This window comes from Sus scrofa, chromosome 7 (assembly GCF_054392235.1).
Source record: "Sus scrofa isolate SSC_HxYL_T2T_F1_AM1 chromosome 7, Sscrofa_HxYL_maternal_Yorkshire_Landrace_v2.0, whole genome shotgun sequence".
In the NCBI taxonomy this organism is placed as follows: Eukaryota; Metazoa; Chordata; class Mammalia; order Artiodactyla; family Suidae; genus Sus; species Sus scrofa.
The window spans coordinates 43,023,032-43,037,765 of NC_139389.1; the positions used below are offsets into that span (position 1 = coordinate 43,023,032).

The window sequence follows — 14,734 nt, forward strand, 5'->3', positions numbered from 1 at the left end:
ATTTTTCTTGGGTTGTCTGTCTTTTTTAAAAAAAAATTGTTTATAGAAGCTTCTTGCATATTCTAGATGCAAGTTCTTGATTAATTACGTGGTTGCAGATGTCTTTTCCCACTCTGAGCTTTGACTTTTCACTCTTTTATTGGTCTTTTGATGGTTAGAAATACATAATTTTAATATACTTGGTATATCCTCTTTCTGTTCTTTTTGCTTAAACCTTTCTGTGTCATCGTTTTAGATTTATCTCCAACAAATAACAAATAGCTGGAATTTTCAATATTCAATCTGAGAGTCTTTGTATTTTAACAGGCAAATTAATCATTTTACTATTGTAGTGACTGCTGTATTTTGACTTCTTCCATAGTATTTTGTGGTTTTCGTTAACCACACTTTTGTTGGCCTATTCCCCCTATCTTTCCTGCTTTATCTTTTTTAAATGTATTTTTATTTCTCTCTACTGGTTTGAAAATTGTGTATCCTGTCCCTAGTCCTTAAATTTCTAACATAATGTAACTTAGGTTAAAAATCTAACCATACCTTTTAGGCTTTAACTCTGACTGCCATCTTCCATGTTACTGTTGGGAAATAGTTTGGTTCCTCTTTATTTTCATCCCCATCCATTTTACTCATTTTGGTAATTTTTACAACCAGTGCTGATTTTTTTTTTTTTTTCTTTTTAGGGTTGCCTGTGCAGCACGTGGAAGTTCCCAGGTTAGGGGTTCAGTTGGAGCTGCAAATTCCAGCCTACACCACAGCCACAGCAACACAGGATCCGAGCTGCCTCTGTGACCTACATCACAGCTCACGGCAATGCCAGATCCTTATTAACCCACTGAGCGAGGCCAGAGATCAAACCCACATCCTCATGGATACTAGTCGGGTTTGCTATCGCTAAGCCACCACAAGAACTCCCCAGCTCTGATTTAGATTTGCCAATACATATATGAGCTGTTTTGCACTCTTCTTACTTTGCCTTCCTCTCCTGGGAGAAGGAGGCTGGGCAGCCCCCTCCTTATGATGAGGGGGGGGGGGACGTGGGCATAGAGACTGGTGGACTTGATAGAAGATGAGGTAGTTTTCTCCTGTGTGTTCAGGGCGAAATAAGAAGCGTCATTGGCTTCATTCAAGGGGATGCAGGTTGTCAGCTCAGGAAAGCAGGGAGCAAGTTTGGGACCTTTGAAGAGAGTGGAGAAGCTGTAAGCAGTTGCCTGGAGAAGTGGGGGAGGGACCGTGTAATCCTAACACACATGTCTGCCTCCTCCACTAGACTCTCAGCCCAATAAGTGAAGAAACAAGTCCCCCAGGTCTCTTGGGCACCTGGAATACACCCAATACCTGTTTGTTGATGACTTGCATAATTTAATCGAAGTAGGTTGAGAATTTCATGTGCCTGGACTATTATCATCTGAGACAGCATAGATTGAATTTTTACTGACCTCAGTGTACAACCTGAAAATTAGGTCTAATTTTTTTTTTTTACAACACTTTATATCAGCTTTTTTTTTTTTTAATATGTTTTGGTTCATTTTCTAAAAGGTCAGGTTCAAGACAAGTCCTGATTAGCCAGCTGTCTTGGTCGGTTTGTCTGTTTTATTGAAATTGCCTTACCCAAAGGTGGCAGGAATACTGCCATTTGCTGGCAAAGTGAAGGGAATTTTTAAGAGATCTCTTGGCTCCCCTGTGTATCAGAACCAGAGCCAGCTCTCTGGGTCACAGCTGAAAGCTGCTAGTGGTTAATGGTCCCCTCAAGGTAGACGGCCGAGCCCAGGCAAGGGAGTGTCTGTCACTCAGACCACTCCACCTTCGAGATCTCGTGCTGGGCAGTTCCTCCTTCTGACCCTAACCTGTGTCTCCTCTTCTGCTTCTCTGACCCCAGCATGGGGGAGGGGGGAGCCATTGGAAGATCAGTCAGCCGATCCCAACCCCCCTCTCAGAAGCCTACAAGTCTCCGTCCTCTGAGCCTGAGCCCAGGCTGGGAGAAGCACCTCTCGGATGATACAGACCTTCTGATTCTGGTCTAGAGACAGAGTTCTTATCCAGGAACCAGCTCATTGGCTGCTCCAGAGTTAACAGCAGCTCCGTCCCGCCCTCGCGCCTTACATCACCCGATTCCGGCTTCACTGTGCTCTGTTCTCAGCAGTTACTGTCTTACATGAGAAGTTCATCCCACTGTGTTCCCCTCCCTTTACCCCTAGATGTAGTCCATCTCCCTCCCTCCTTCTCCTTCTCCCGGTCTCTCCACTTTGCTTGGCCTGGAGCCTCACCACTTCTTCCTTCAGTCTGCACTTCATCCTCCACCTTTCTAACCTCCTGTCTCACCTGTTCCCTTCTTTCATTCCTCTGTCTGGCCTGGGCCTGTTCCAGAGGGTCCTTTAGTAACGTGAGAGATGAGTTTGGGTCTCCGGATCTAAGGACATGAAGTCACTGCATGAGGCTGGTAGCAGGAACCTTCTTGAGGAAGATTGCAGAAAAGCACCGGAGTCCACATCCTGCCTCCCTCGTCTTATCTCAGTCTCAGCTCAGTCTCACCTTCTAACCAGCTGGCCTCCCCTCTGCAGTCACTGTACCCTGATCACGTTACCCAGAGTTGCCCAAGTGAAAATCACCTCAGCTGTAAGCCTGTGCCTTCAAAGCAGATCCTCTGTCCCTGTGACTTTCAATGTGGGGCTTATCTTTGAACCCTTGTTTGTTTTTTCTGTTCAGCATCTTATGGTATGTTTCCCTTAAAACCAATGCTTGTAGCACCTCATTCATTGTCCTTGGAGGATAACTGCTTATTTTTGTAGGGTACCTTCTAGAATCCCCCAAAGTAATTCCACATAGACTTCACATTCTGTAAAAATTTTTTTGGCCCTGCCTGAGGTGTGCAGAAGTTCCTGGACCAGGGATTGAACCTGAGCCACAGCAGTGACAACACTGAGTCCTTAATTGCTATGCCACCAGGGAAAAAACTCCCTTTTTTTTTTTTTAAGTTTGTTTTTATGGTGTTTTTGGTTTTTTTTTTTTTTATGTTCTCTATTTTGATTATACCTCCAAATGTGGTCAACCTCAACTATTTTTATTTATTTTTTTTATTTTTTTGTCTTTTTGCCATTTCTAGGGCCGCTCCCGCGGCATATGGAGGTTCCCAGGCTAGGGGTCTAATCAGAGCTGTAGCCACTGGCCTATGCCACAGCCACAGCAATGTGGGATCCGAGCCACATCTGCAACCTACACCACAGGTCACGGCAATGCCGGATCGTTAACCCACTGAGCAAGGGCAGGGACCAAACCCGCAACCTCATGGTTCCTAGTCGGATTAGTTAACCACTGCGCCACGACGGGAACTCCCTATTTTTGTGTTTTTGAATCCAGCTATTTGTGTGCATATAAATAAAGTCATGGAAAAATAAGAAGCTTCATTTTGCTTGTATAGGCATATGTCATCTGGCAACACAGAACTCAGTGGGTCATTTGTTGTCTGTGTGCTGAAGACCCTGTGGCCTTTGCCTCCCTAGTCATCCACATGACTAAAAACCTAATCTTTCTAAATGATGACCTGTATCATAGCTCTGTTTCCTCTGATAACTTCAACTGCTCCTCATTTCTTAAGTTAAGCACCGGTTCTCACCCTGACATCCACAGTCATCCGTAATATGAAGACCTTTCCTGTCCTCTTACCACTACCCTGCGGTAAATAGAATGATTTCGTCATTTACCCAAACTGCTTCACGTTTTCGCATCAGTTATTCTATGCCTTTGCATGTGGTCTCCCCAGTCACGAGTTGCTTTGCCTAAAAACCTACCCTTTAAGTCCTGTCTCCAAAATCATCTTCTAGATAAAGCTTTACCTGACATCCATCTGGCCTTCCTTTCTTCTTGGCTTTAAGCCGCTTAGGACTTTGCTTATTTTTCTTTCCTCTGACTCTCACCTTAGCATACTTTGTATTGTGGTTCTCGTGTAACAGGCTTATCGCTCTTCTGGGTCACAAGCTCCTTGAAGGAGAGGACTGTGTGTGTCTCATCTTTGCATTCTGTTCCTGTTCCAGGTGCAATGCCTTGTGGACAGGAGTTGGACAGGATAGAATGGCGAGGAGTGGAAAAGGGAGAATCAGTACACAGGGTATTTCAGAGCAATCACTGGACCTAAAAAGAGCTGGAAAAAGAAGCATATGGAGGGAAGATACTAGAGTAAGAGTGACCAACAGAAAGAAGGCACAACCCTCCACTCTGTTCACAGGGAGTCCTCTGAGCCATTCGGACATCCTGCCTGCATTTCCACACCACCCGCCACCCGTAATTTCCCTCCCTACTGGGAAAATCACGCCATTAGACACAGAAGTCATTGCCTCAAATCAGGCTCACAGGCATTCAGCAACTTTTTTTTTTTTTTTTCCACTTCAGGATAAGTCTGTTCACACCAAGTATATATTTATTCTCATGCTGTTACCTTACAGATAATCCATTCATACGGAATGAGAAAAGGATGTCTTCAGGCAAACAATAAGATAGTTGGCTATATTTGGTTCTTGTGGCCAGGGACATAACGTAATTAACAGAGGGAGCGCTCCCCACTCTGGGCGGGAGGGAGATGTTTGTAAGAAGTATTCCTGGCTGTGTGCGGTGTTCAGTGCCACCGAGAGCCCCGCTGAGCACAAGCATAGCCCCCAGGCATGAGCCCTGTGCGAGGAGAAGGGAGGCAGTGAAAACGCCCAGATACGCTCTTGTGTGTGTGATTATTGCTTCTGCGATGCGTCCCCACCTTTTCAAAAGTGGGCTGGAGGGTCGTCAAATTACTGCAGCAGAGAGTGTGCTTGCAAGGCTGGCTCTCTCCTCTTCCCCCTTAGCAAGTATCTTCTTTGGTGTTAAACAGAGACCCAGTTTTCACTGTTTTTATGTTATGCCCTCTCTCTCTTCTCTTAATATGTGTCTAATTATACTATCCTTAGTATAATTATATACTAACCACACTATCCTTGTGGAGTTTTTTTAAGGTACTTTCAAACCCAAAATAGAAAACAATTAAAATGGAAATAAGGGGACCCTAACTCCCTGATGCTGGCAATTTTCGGGTTTCATTTAGATGTGCATCAGTTTTATTCCTCCTGTTTTCTCTCCCATATAGGTCTGGTTCAGTGAGAAGATGTTTGAACCGTCATTCTGTTTTTATACTGGATATAAAATCCCCTTGTGCAAGACCTTGGACCAGTATTTTGAATATATCCAGTCACTGCCATCCCTAGATAACCCCGAAGTCTTTGGGCTTCACCCTAATGCTGATATCACGTAAGTTCCTGACATTCTGTAATTTGAAAGGATCGTTTGTATCCCCTCCTGGCAAAGACTATGCATTTCATTTTCTCTCTTAATCTCTCTCCTTTCCTTTCTTTTTTATTTTACTGTGAAAAATAGTGTCACTTCCTGTCTCCCAATTACAATTCTGTCCTACCTTGGCCTGCTCTCCCATCACTAAATCCTGATGCTCCAGACTTTGTGACAATGTTAAAACTCTAATTTATGCATTGATTATTTCTCCTCTGTCGTGTCATAAAACCAGTGGGTGTAATTGGTCTTGACACTATTGGTCTGGTAGGGCGGTAGCCTCCCAGTTCTTTGTTTTTCACCTAAAAAAAAAAAAAAAAAAACCTATTAAAAATAAGAGTCATAAGCAGAATGTGAAAGGGCCACGAGGGTAGAGAAAAGAGGAGGAGGAACTGTATTTCTGCTGGACCCTCTCTCTTATGAGCCTCTCCCCTCACTTACTTCCCTACGTCCTTCCATAAACAGCTGCCCTTGGAGGGCACAGTGCAGCGAGCCCAGGAGCACTCAGATGAGGACCCAGATGCGGAGCCCAGGGAGCTGGGGGGGGGGCCCTGGGGGGGCTGAGGGGGTGGTCCTTGGCTCAGCCTGAGGTCCCTGTTCTGGCCGCAGTGGTAAGAGGAATGAAGAGATAAGACCTGCGTCTGAGTCCCAGGCCCCGTCTCGGACCCACCTTTTGGATGAGGTCTCACCCCTTATCTCTCCGGAGACCCCCTGCCTGAACACAGCACCCCCCCAGCTCTGCAGAGAGGGCTCCAAGAAGCCCCAGCCAAGCGTCTCCTTGGATGGACATGCCTTTGGCTTACTGACCGCAGACCCGCAGAGTGGTTTCAGGAAAGGCAAGACACCTAGACCCCAGTGGCAGATTCTAAGCTGTGACAACAGAGTGCTTCTCTTCTGGTTGCTCTCTGGCTGTGGCAGTTTCACCAGCGCTACCTGGGATGGATATTTCCACCTTCAGGTCTCTGCCCTCGCCGGGCACCTGGAGTCCCGTTTGCTCCCGCTGCATGGCCTTTCCAGCTTGAGCGTGCACCTCGCTGCCCTGGCCTCCTGGCCTCTCCGTCACCCACATTCATCCTCACTTCTTCATGTCCTCTGACCTCTCCCACACCTCTTTTCATCTTCAAAGATGTGGGCCAATGGCCCACACTCGTTCAGACCCTGTGGCAGAACCGTGACGCCTCCAGGGTGGTGGCTCTAGCTGTCATTTGAAGAGGCCCTGCTAAGTTAGCAGGAGACAGAAAAGAAGAGAAGAAATAGAAAAGAGTCCTCAGTGGTCCGTTTGAGAATCAACATTATCCAAGGAGAGCACACAGGGAGGGAGACTTCAGAAATGCGAGTCAGGGAGTTCCTGCCATGGCACAGTGGTTAACAAATCTGACTAGGAACCATGAGGTTGCGGGTTCGATCCCTGGCCTTGCTCAGTGGGTTAAGGATCCAGTATTGCCGTGAGCTGTGGTGTAGGTTGCAGATGTGGCTCGGATCCCACATTGCTGTGGCTGTGGCATAGGCCAATGGCTACAGCTCTGATTAGACCCCTAGCCTGGGAACCTCCATATACCACGGGATCAGCCCTAGAAAAGACAAAAAAAAAAAAAAGAAAGAAAAGAAATGCGAGTCAAACTATGTCACCCTTCTGGCCACAGCCCTCCTGAGGCTCCTGTCTCACTCCAAGTCAAGGTCAAAGGCTGACAGCGACCTCCAGGGCCCAGTAACACCACCTGCCCCCCCACCTCTTGGCCTGGTCTCCCTCTGCTTTCTTCCTCAAGCACCCCACTCAGCTCCAGCTTCTTGTTTCTTAGCTGGACTGGAGGGCTCCCCCCACAGGATACTTGCACTTTCTGGAACATCCTTCCCCCCAGATACCACTGGGGCGCTCCTTTTTAGCTCTTCTGGTCTTTGCTTAAACGTCACCTTCTCAATGCCTCCTTTCCTGGCTGCCTTATTTAAAAATTGCAAACCACTCCCCAACCCCACCCCAGGCTCCATCCTCCTTGCCTGCTTTCTCCCTTAGATTGTATCACTGGCTGGCATACTCTTACTTACTTGCTATCGGCTGCCTACCATTGTTAACATAAGCTCCATTATGTCTGAAACTCTGGTCCACTTTCACTACTGTAGCTCCAGTGCTAAATAAACAGTGCCCAGTGCTCAGGGAATATTTGTCGAATGCATCAGTGATACTAAATTCTCCCAGAGTGGACTTCCTGTCGTGACTCAGTGGTTAACGAATCTGACTAGGAGCCATGAGGTTGCGGGTTTGGTCCCTGGCTTTGCTCAGTGGGTTAAGGATCTGGCGTTGCTGTGGCTCTGGCCGGCGGCTACAGCTCCAATTTAGACCCCTAGATGGGAACCTCCATATGCCATGGGAGCGGCCCTAGAAAAGGAAAAAAGACCAAAAAAAAAAAAAAAAATTCTTCCAGGCTGTGCAGAATCTGATTAATGGGGATGGTCTATAGGAAGATTCGTGAATTCACACGAGTGGGCAGAAAAATGGCCACGAAGTTTTAATGCCCTTGTGAATTAGCCGATGAAGTTGTTCACATGTGAGGACTCTAAACTTTGATTCCATCCTTGGCAAGAGCTCAAGGAGCCATGATAGCTGGTACCTAGAGAATGGATCCTGTCGGGTATTAAAGGGTCCCGCCAAGGAGTAGAGAAAACACCTTCAGGGATGGCATCCCTGTGACCAGGTCGCTGGGGGCAGTTTTGGCCACCAGCTCTTAAGAGAGATAAACCAGAGCTAGAAAAAGTCCGGAGAAGGGCAACCAAATTGTACTCCAGATGGGAGACAAACTATTTTTTCCCTTGACTTTTTATTTTGAACTATTATAAATGCTCAGAAAAGTTGCATGTACCATGAACACCTGTAAGGCCCTTCACCAATTGTTAACATTTTGTTCGATTTCCTTTTTCTTGTTCTATATTTATATCTTTGTGTATTTATATCTCTACAGCTATATCCATATATAACCACAGCATTTCTCTCTGTGTGGGTGCTACAGACCCTCTGAGTGGACAGGGCATGAGGTAGTACCAGTAATTCCAATACTGGTTGTACGCCTCAGGGCTCTTCCTCACCCTCCCTCATTTCATCTTATTATCTCCTTTCTCCACGGGGAGAACGCTGGTCCCCAGGAACCTCAGTATATTTACTCATTTGCTCCAAATTACACCCCCAACACCATAGCCAACAGCAAATGTACTCAGTGGAGGTTAAGATTTCTTTGCAATTCTTTTTGTCCTTAGACTGTGTCTCACTGCATGTACACAGAGCGCTGTGTTCAAAAGTTACTCTGATTGTTTTTGCTGTGTGGTTATGCTATCCATTGACATATAGGCTTATATTTGTATTACATCTTGGCTTTTTTTTTCTTTTTCTTTTTTTTGGCCACCCTGCAGCATATGGAGTTCCCCGGCCAGGGATCAGATCCAAGCCACTGTTTTGTCCTATGCCACAGCTACAGCAACGCTGGATCCTTAACCCACTGTGCTGGGCCAGGGATCAACCCTTGTCTCAGCGCTCCAGAGATGGCTGCCGATCCCATTGCGCCACAGTGGGAACTCCTGATGGTTGTAAATATGTGAAACTTGAACATGGCTCCAAAGCCACAACGAGTGGTAAAGATTCTGAGAGCAGTTGCCTGCGCTCCCATCCTGTTTCCCCTTCCTTTACAGGCAACGGTTTACCTTCTCTGTGTTTCTTTTTTGCTCATGCTCAGATACCGCATATATTCTTATTATCCTTTCTCTCTGATACAAAGTTGCTATACTGTACGTATCATCTTATGTCGCACTTCCTTCCCTCACAGTGTATCCTGTTAAGTACCTCTGTGTTCATAGGTATCTTCCTCATTCCAGGCACTCCCTGGAGATATTGTTGGTTAGATTGCAAACTACCACAGTAAAGCAACTATTGCAGTAAAGTGAGTCATGTGAATTTTTTAGCTTCCCAGTGTGTACACAAGTTAGGTTTACACTCTCCCATCACCTATCAAATGTGCATTATGTAGCACATTATGTCTAAAAAAATAATGTCCATACCTAAATTTAAAATACTTTATTGCCAAAAAATGCTAATTATCATCTGAGCCTTCAGCAGGCCCTAGTAATAACATCAAAGTTCACTGATCACAGGTCGCCATAACAAATAATAAGTAAAAAGTTGGAAATACTGCAAGAATTACCGAAACATGACACAGAGACAGGAAATAAGCAAGCGCTGTTGAAAAAAATGGTGTTGATAGACTTGGTGGACATGGGGCTGTTGCAGATCTTCAATCTGTAAAAATTGCAATGTCTTCAAAGTGTGATAAACAGAAGCATAGGGAAACATGGTATGCCTGGATACGGAGTTTTGTTTTTTTTTTTTTTTTTTTTTTTTTTTTTTTTTTTTTTTTGCAGCTCTGATCATACATATCATAGTTTATTCAACCATTCTCCTACAGATGGACATTTAGGTTGTTTTGCTGTCCCCAGTAATCCCTCAATTAATAATCTCATACTTGTGGTTTCTCATATTGTTGGAGATGTACTTTCAGAGTAATTTGCTATGGGTGGGATTTCTAGATCCAGGATTTAATGAATATTGCCAATTTCCCTTCCAGAGGGCTGTGTCACTTTGCCCTGTCACACACAGTATGATTCACTGTCTCACCAACAGAGTGTTGGACAAAGTGTTGGTGAAGCTCATTTTTCACCGACACAACAAGTGAGAAACAGCATCTCGGCATGGATTTAATTAATTTCCTCTTCCACTAAGTGAAGCTGAAGACATTTTCCTGTATGTAGGGCTGTTTGGACCAAGACGCCATCCTGAAGACCCTGTTAATAACCCAGGTGTGGTGATACAGGCCGAGATCAGGGATGATGATGAGGTAGAAGGTAGAATGAGGGGCAGGACTGCTCCCAAAGGTGGTGACAGGCTTCAGTGATTGTAGAGCAATGGCTGAGAATCTTCTGTGGTTTTCATCTATTTGCTGTTGCTACGTGCTGGAGAGAGAGAGGACATGGCTGGCCTTCTTTGTCTTATGAGAAGTCTGTCCTCACAGCTCTGTCCAGAGGCTTACACACCATGGCTGGCAGCTCTATGGTCTCTTTTCCCAAAGTAAAGTGTCAGGATCTTGCTGTCTCTCATCACACCAAGTGAGGTATGGTTAAAAAAGGGTTGTGCCTCTGCCCCAGACGACGGGTTCCATTTCTGCTAGAAATAACCGGCTGGCCTCTAAGACCTGTGACCCTCCCCTGATCTCTCTTTTTTCTTAACTTCCACCTTGGTCTGTCCTAGGGTCTTCCCCAGGAACCTCCTCTTTGCAGGGACCTTGGCCTGCTTCTGGCTCCTGCTCAGGCAGGAGGCTCTGTCTGGAAGCTCCACGTTTGGTCGTTTTCTCGACCTCTGGGTGAGCTTTGTCCTAGGTTTGAGTCTTCTTTCCTCTGGTCTCCCGAAATACGTACGAAATACGCAGTGACTCTAATCCTAGCCTCCTTCTTCCTGGCAGTTGAGCCTACCTTCTTGGGGGCGGGGCTCCAATCCCTCGCGGTTCCCCCACCAGCCACCAGGAGGCAGTAAACAATAACACACCGAGCTTCCCAGCTAAAACCTACCCCTGATCTCCCAACTTCACCCTTCCCACTGCAGGGAGCAGTGACTTGCCAAGATCTGTGAGAAATGAAAGTACAGGGTTCCCTGTTCTTTGTGGTCTGGGAGCTGGGATGGTGGAGGAGGTGGGAACAGGAGTGCATTTTAGGAGGGATTGCAGAGTCCTGTTTGGGCTTTGGGGCGTATGGAGTTGGGAAGGAGGCATCTGAGTGGGGAGGGGTGTGTCTCACATGGACTGGAGCCCAGGTGAGAGGTTCAAAAGCATCTGTGCCAAGAGAATAGTTGAAGCCAGAGAGGGGGTGCACTCCCGGATTCACTGGCTAACTCTTGTGTGCATGTCCCCAGCCAGAGGAATCCTGATTAATGTTCCTGACCGACCACCCCATTCAACGGCACAGGCTCACGGGCTATAATTGGGCAGGGCCGTGGTGGAGAAGCCCATGTTCCTGCTTGTCAGAATCTGCACCCTGAAGTCAGCATCCACGAATTCGAGAGAAGGGGGAGGTCTGGGAAAGAGGACCACAGGTCTTTCTCCTCAATCCTTGCTTAAGAAGGCAGAATCCTTGAAGTAGAGGGGGAAATCGAGCTGAATAAATTCGTTAAAATAAGTAAAATCTCTCCCATGAGCTTAGAGACCTTGGTGACAGGAACTGTAAAAATGCATAGTTTATTCACATTTTATTACCTAGATTTATAAGGTACTGAGGACTCTGCACATTCAACCATCTCAATGTTGACAACAGTTCTTTATTTCCCCTCTTTTACTCATTAGCACTTATGCATATTTTTCTACCTTCTGAAATTTATCAAATGTATTATTACAACTTTGATGTTCATTTCTATGCGGGATGAATGTAATTGTATGCCTTTTAGTATTAGCCCACTTTTGAGCTTCAGATTTTTATTTAAAAATTATGCTCATTGGTATTTCATGTGCAAAGATGTATGTAAATCTAGGCTGGTTTGGATATGATAGTGCAGTAATATCTTGTTAGATGGCCAATTGTTTATAGACAGTTCTGTTTTTCAGCTGTTTTGCATTTTTATTATCCATGACCCTGACTCTACCACTCAGCAGACATGAGCTAGACATCTCCCCCACACCACAAAGCTACAAGTCAAGTATGAGCTTTTCCCCATGTTTACTCCAAAGAGAGATTTTTTTTCTTCTAGAAGTAACCAAAGCTCACGGAATGTTATGGCCCCTCTTCCTCATCTCAGAGCATTTAGGGGGACTGTTTTCCTGAAAGCCTCTGGGCTTTGAGGCATGTGGAGATATTCTCAGGTCTCCATTACAGCTCGCTAACTAGGCTTCTGCCTTTCCTTTGCACACGGAAAGCCACCTTGTGGAAAAAAGAAAGGTAAGCTTACAGCCCTGGCATTCTGTGCCTCATAAAATATGTGGTGGGGATGTGTTGTCCAGCTCTTATACAAAATGGGTCCACTGTTCAGGGCTTCATGCCCACATCCATAGCCCGAGGACTGTTTTCAGATCACCTCATGAAAAAAATAAAATCACCCACCATGGAAGTGATTTCGTAGGTGGAATCTAGCAGCAGCATCTCCATCAGTCCCTCCCTGGCACACTGGTGGATCTGTCAGTGTCAGCCAAGAGCAGGCAGGTCGTGTCCACACTGCCGTGCACTCCTGGCGCCCAGCTACAGGTGCAGAGCGTGTCTCTAAAGAGGACGCGTGCTGGAGGGGAGCCGAGAGAGCCCCTCAGGATCCCAGACATGGCGTCGTTCATTCCCCCTTTTTTACTTGTAGCTATAGGACAGATAGGAAGGAAGATCTCTGATTTTCTTAGTAGGAACGGAAATTTACTGTTGTTTTCTCCTCTTTAAACTTTAAAGATCTGTGTTTAACTATAATCAGATTTAAATTATATCGATCTGATTTTCCTGTGTTTTGAGAAGTATATGTATGTGTTTCTCTTTGTATGTGGAAAGGTGCCAGGAAACAGATAGTAATGATAATATACTATACTTTTACCATAAGGAGGAACAAATAATTAAATTTTCATGTCCTTTCAATATTGGAGAATTGCTCTCCTTTATATCTGAGCTTGAATAAAGTCCAAGCCAGTTGGCCTCAATTCAATAAACAAATATTTATTGAGAACATACTCTCTAGCCAGCTTGGGGATACAAAAATTAGTAAGACGCAGTCCTTGCCCTTGGAACTCATTGTCTATTAGGGAAGATAGATGAGTGACAAATAGTTATGTAATACAGTATGGCAAACTCTAAAATCAAGAGGTATTTTACACTCTGCTATGAGAACAAAGGCAAAGGTGCAATAAATTCCAACTTAGGGTGCCGAGACCAGCTCAGCAGGTGAGGGCTGAAGAATGGGTGCTGTGAAACTTAAGAAAAAGTTAACATAAAACAAGACACAGAGACATTTATCTTAAGTAAAGGTGGGAACCAGGAGACTCAAGGTCTCAGGGACCAAGAGTGCCGCCTCAAGAAACCACACTGTTTTTATTGTGCTGTTTAGGATGACGTCAAGTGAGAAGGGGGTTGTAGGTGCAGGATGTAGTTCCTTTATTATTTTAAAAGTCACATAGCTGGTAGCTGGTCAAGCTTTTATTCTGACCTTTAGGCATTTAGCAATCATGAGCATTGAGGAAGCCTGGCATTAGCTGTCTGTGCACAGCATCTAGAAAATCACCATTGTGCTTCCGAAGACGGCGTGCCTATCTGCAGCAACCCGGAGTGCCTAGGTTTGCACCTCGTACTCCTTGCTGATGCATATCCTGCTAACAATCCCTCATAAACCCCCTGGGGCCAGGAGGCTCCTCTTTTATTTTAACAGGACATATCATGTTGTGCAAATGGTGTGCCAATCTGCACAGGTCCCGCATGCCTTGACCAACGCATTATGTCCTCATTCAGCTGACCACATGAATAACTTATGCCTTTTGGTCTTTGTTCTTAAGCTTAAGTTATTTACCAGCACTGCAACTGTTTTTCAAGCAGGAATATAGGGTAAAGTAAAGCAGGACAATGTGGAGTTTTCAGCATAGAAAATAGAAGCAGAGAGGCTAAGAAGAGACTATAGAAACACATCTCCCGACATTAGGGATCAAAGCAAGCTAGTGAGACAGTCCACATCTGAGTTGCACCTTAAAGAATGTGCAGGCTCCAGAAGGGGTGGGAGGACGTGACCGTGGGAGTTGGGGGAGGGGGCAAGAAGAAGAGTAGAGTGCAAAGAAAGAGGAAGATAGTGAGCAGGAAAGTGGTCTATGTATATCAAATCATTGCGTTTGTCTGATTGTTTTTTTAAACTAATTCATTAAATGTTGAATAAATACAAGAGCATTTATAACATGTTTATAAACTGTAAAGAGTAAATATAAATAGTTGCCCTTTTGCACCACTATTTCTCTGTTTTGTTTCTTTTTCTTCTTCCTCCTTTTCGACCTTATGCTGAATATGAATTTTTCTTGTTGTATTTTAACCCCCTCAGGTAGTTTGGATATTAGAGTCTGTGTTTCTGTTCTTTTAATGGTTACCCTAGAAATTTCAACATCCATTTAAAATTTTTGTTTAATTTTTATTATACTTGATTTACAATGTTCTGTCAATTTCTGCTCTACAGCAAGTGGCCCAGTTATACATATATATATATATATTCTTTTTCTCATACTATCTTCTGTCATGTTCTATCACAAGTGATTGGGATATAGTTCCCTGTGTCATACAGCAGGACCTCATTACTTGTCCATTCTAAATGTAGTAGTTTGCATCTGCTAACCCCAAACTCCCAGTCCATCCCACTCCCTCCTGCTTGGCAACCACAAATCTGCTCTCCATGTCTGTGAGTCTGTTTCTGTTC

The 14,734-nt window shown here is 45.0% G+C and overlaps 2 protein-coding genes across 2 annotated transcripts in view; one reads left to right on the forward strand and one right to left on the reverse strand.

Moving 5' to 3' along the window:
* The window catches only part of DNAH8 (dynein axonemal heavy chain 8), a 297,717-nt gene that overhangs the window by 258,716 nt on the left and 24,267 nt on the right, over nucleotides 1–14,734 (forward strand). The window contains exon 88 of the mRNA XM_084967979.1: nucleotides 5,102–5,262. Coding sequence (XP_084824105.1) covers nucleotides 5,102–5,262 — 161 coding nt within the window. The remainder of the gene's footprint in view (nucleotides 1–5,101; nucleotides 5,263–14,734) is intronic.
* Nucleotides 1–14,734, reverse strand: part of MOCS1 (molybdenum cofactor synthesis 1) — a 918,787-nt gene that overhangs the window by 37,006 nt on the left and 867,047 nt on the right. The window lies entirely within an intron of this gene.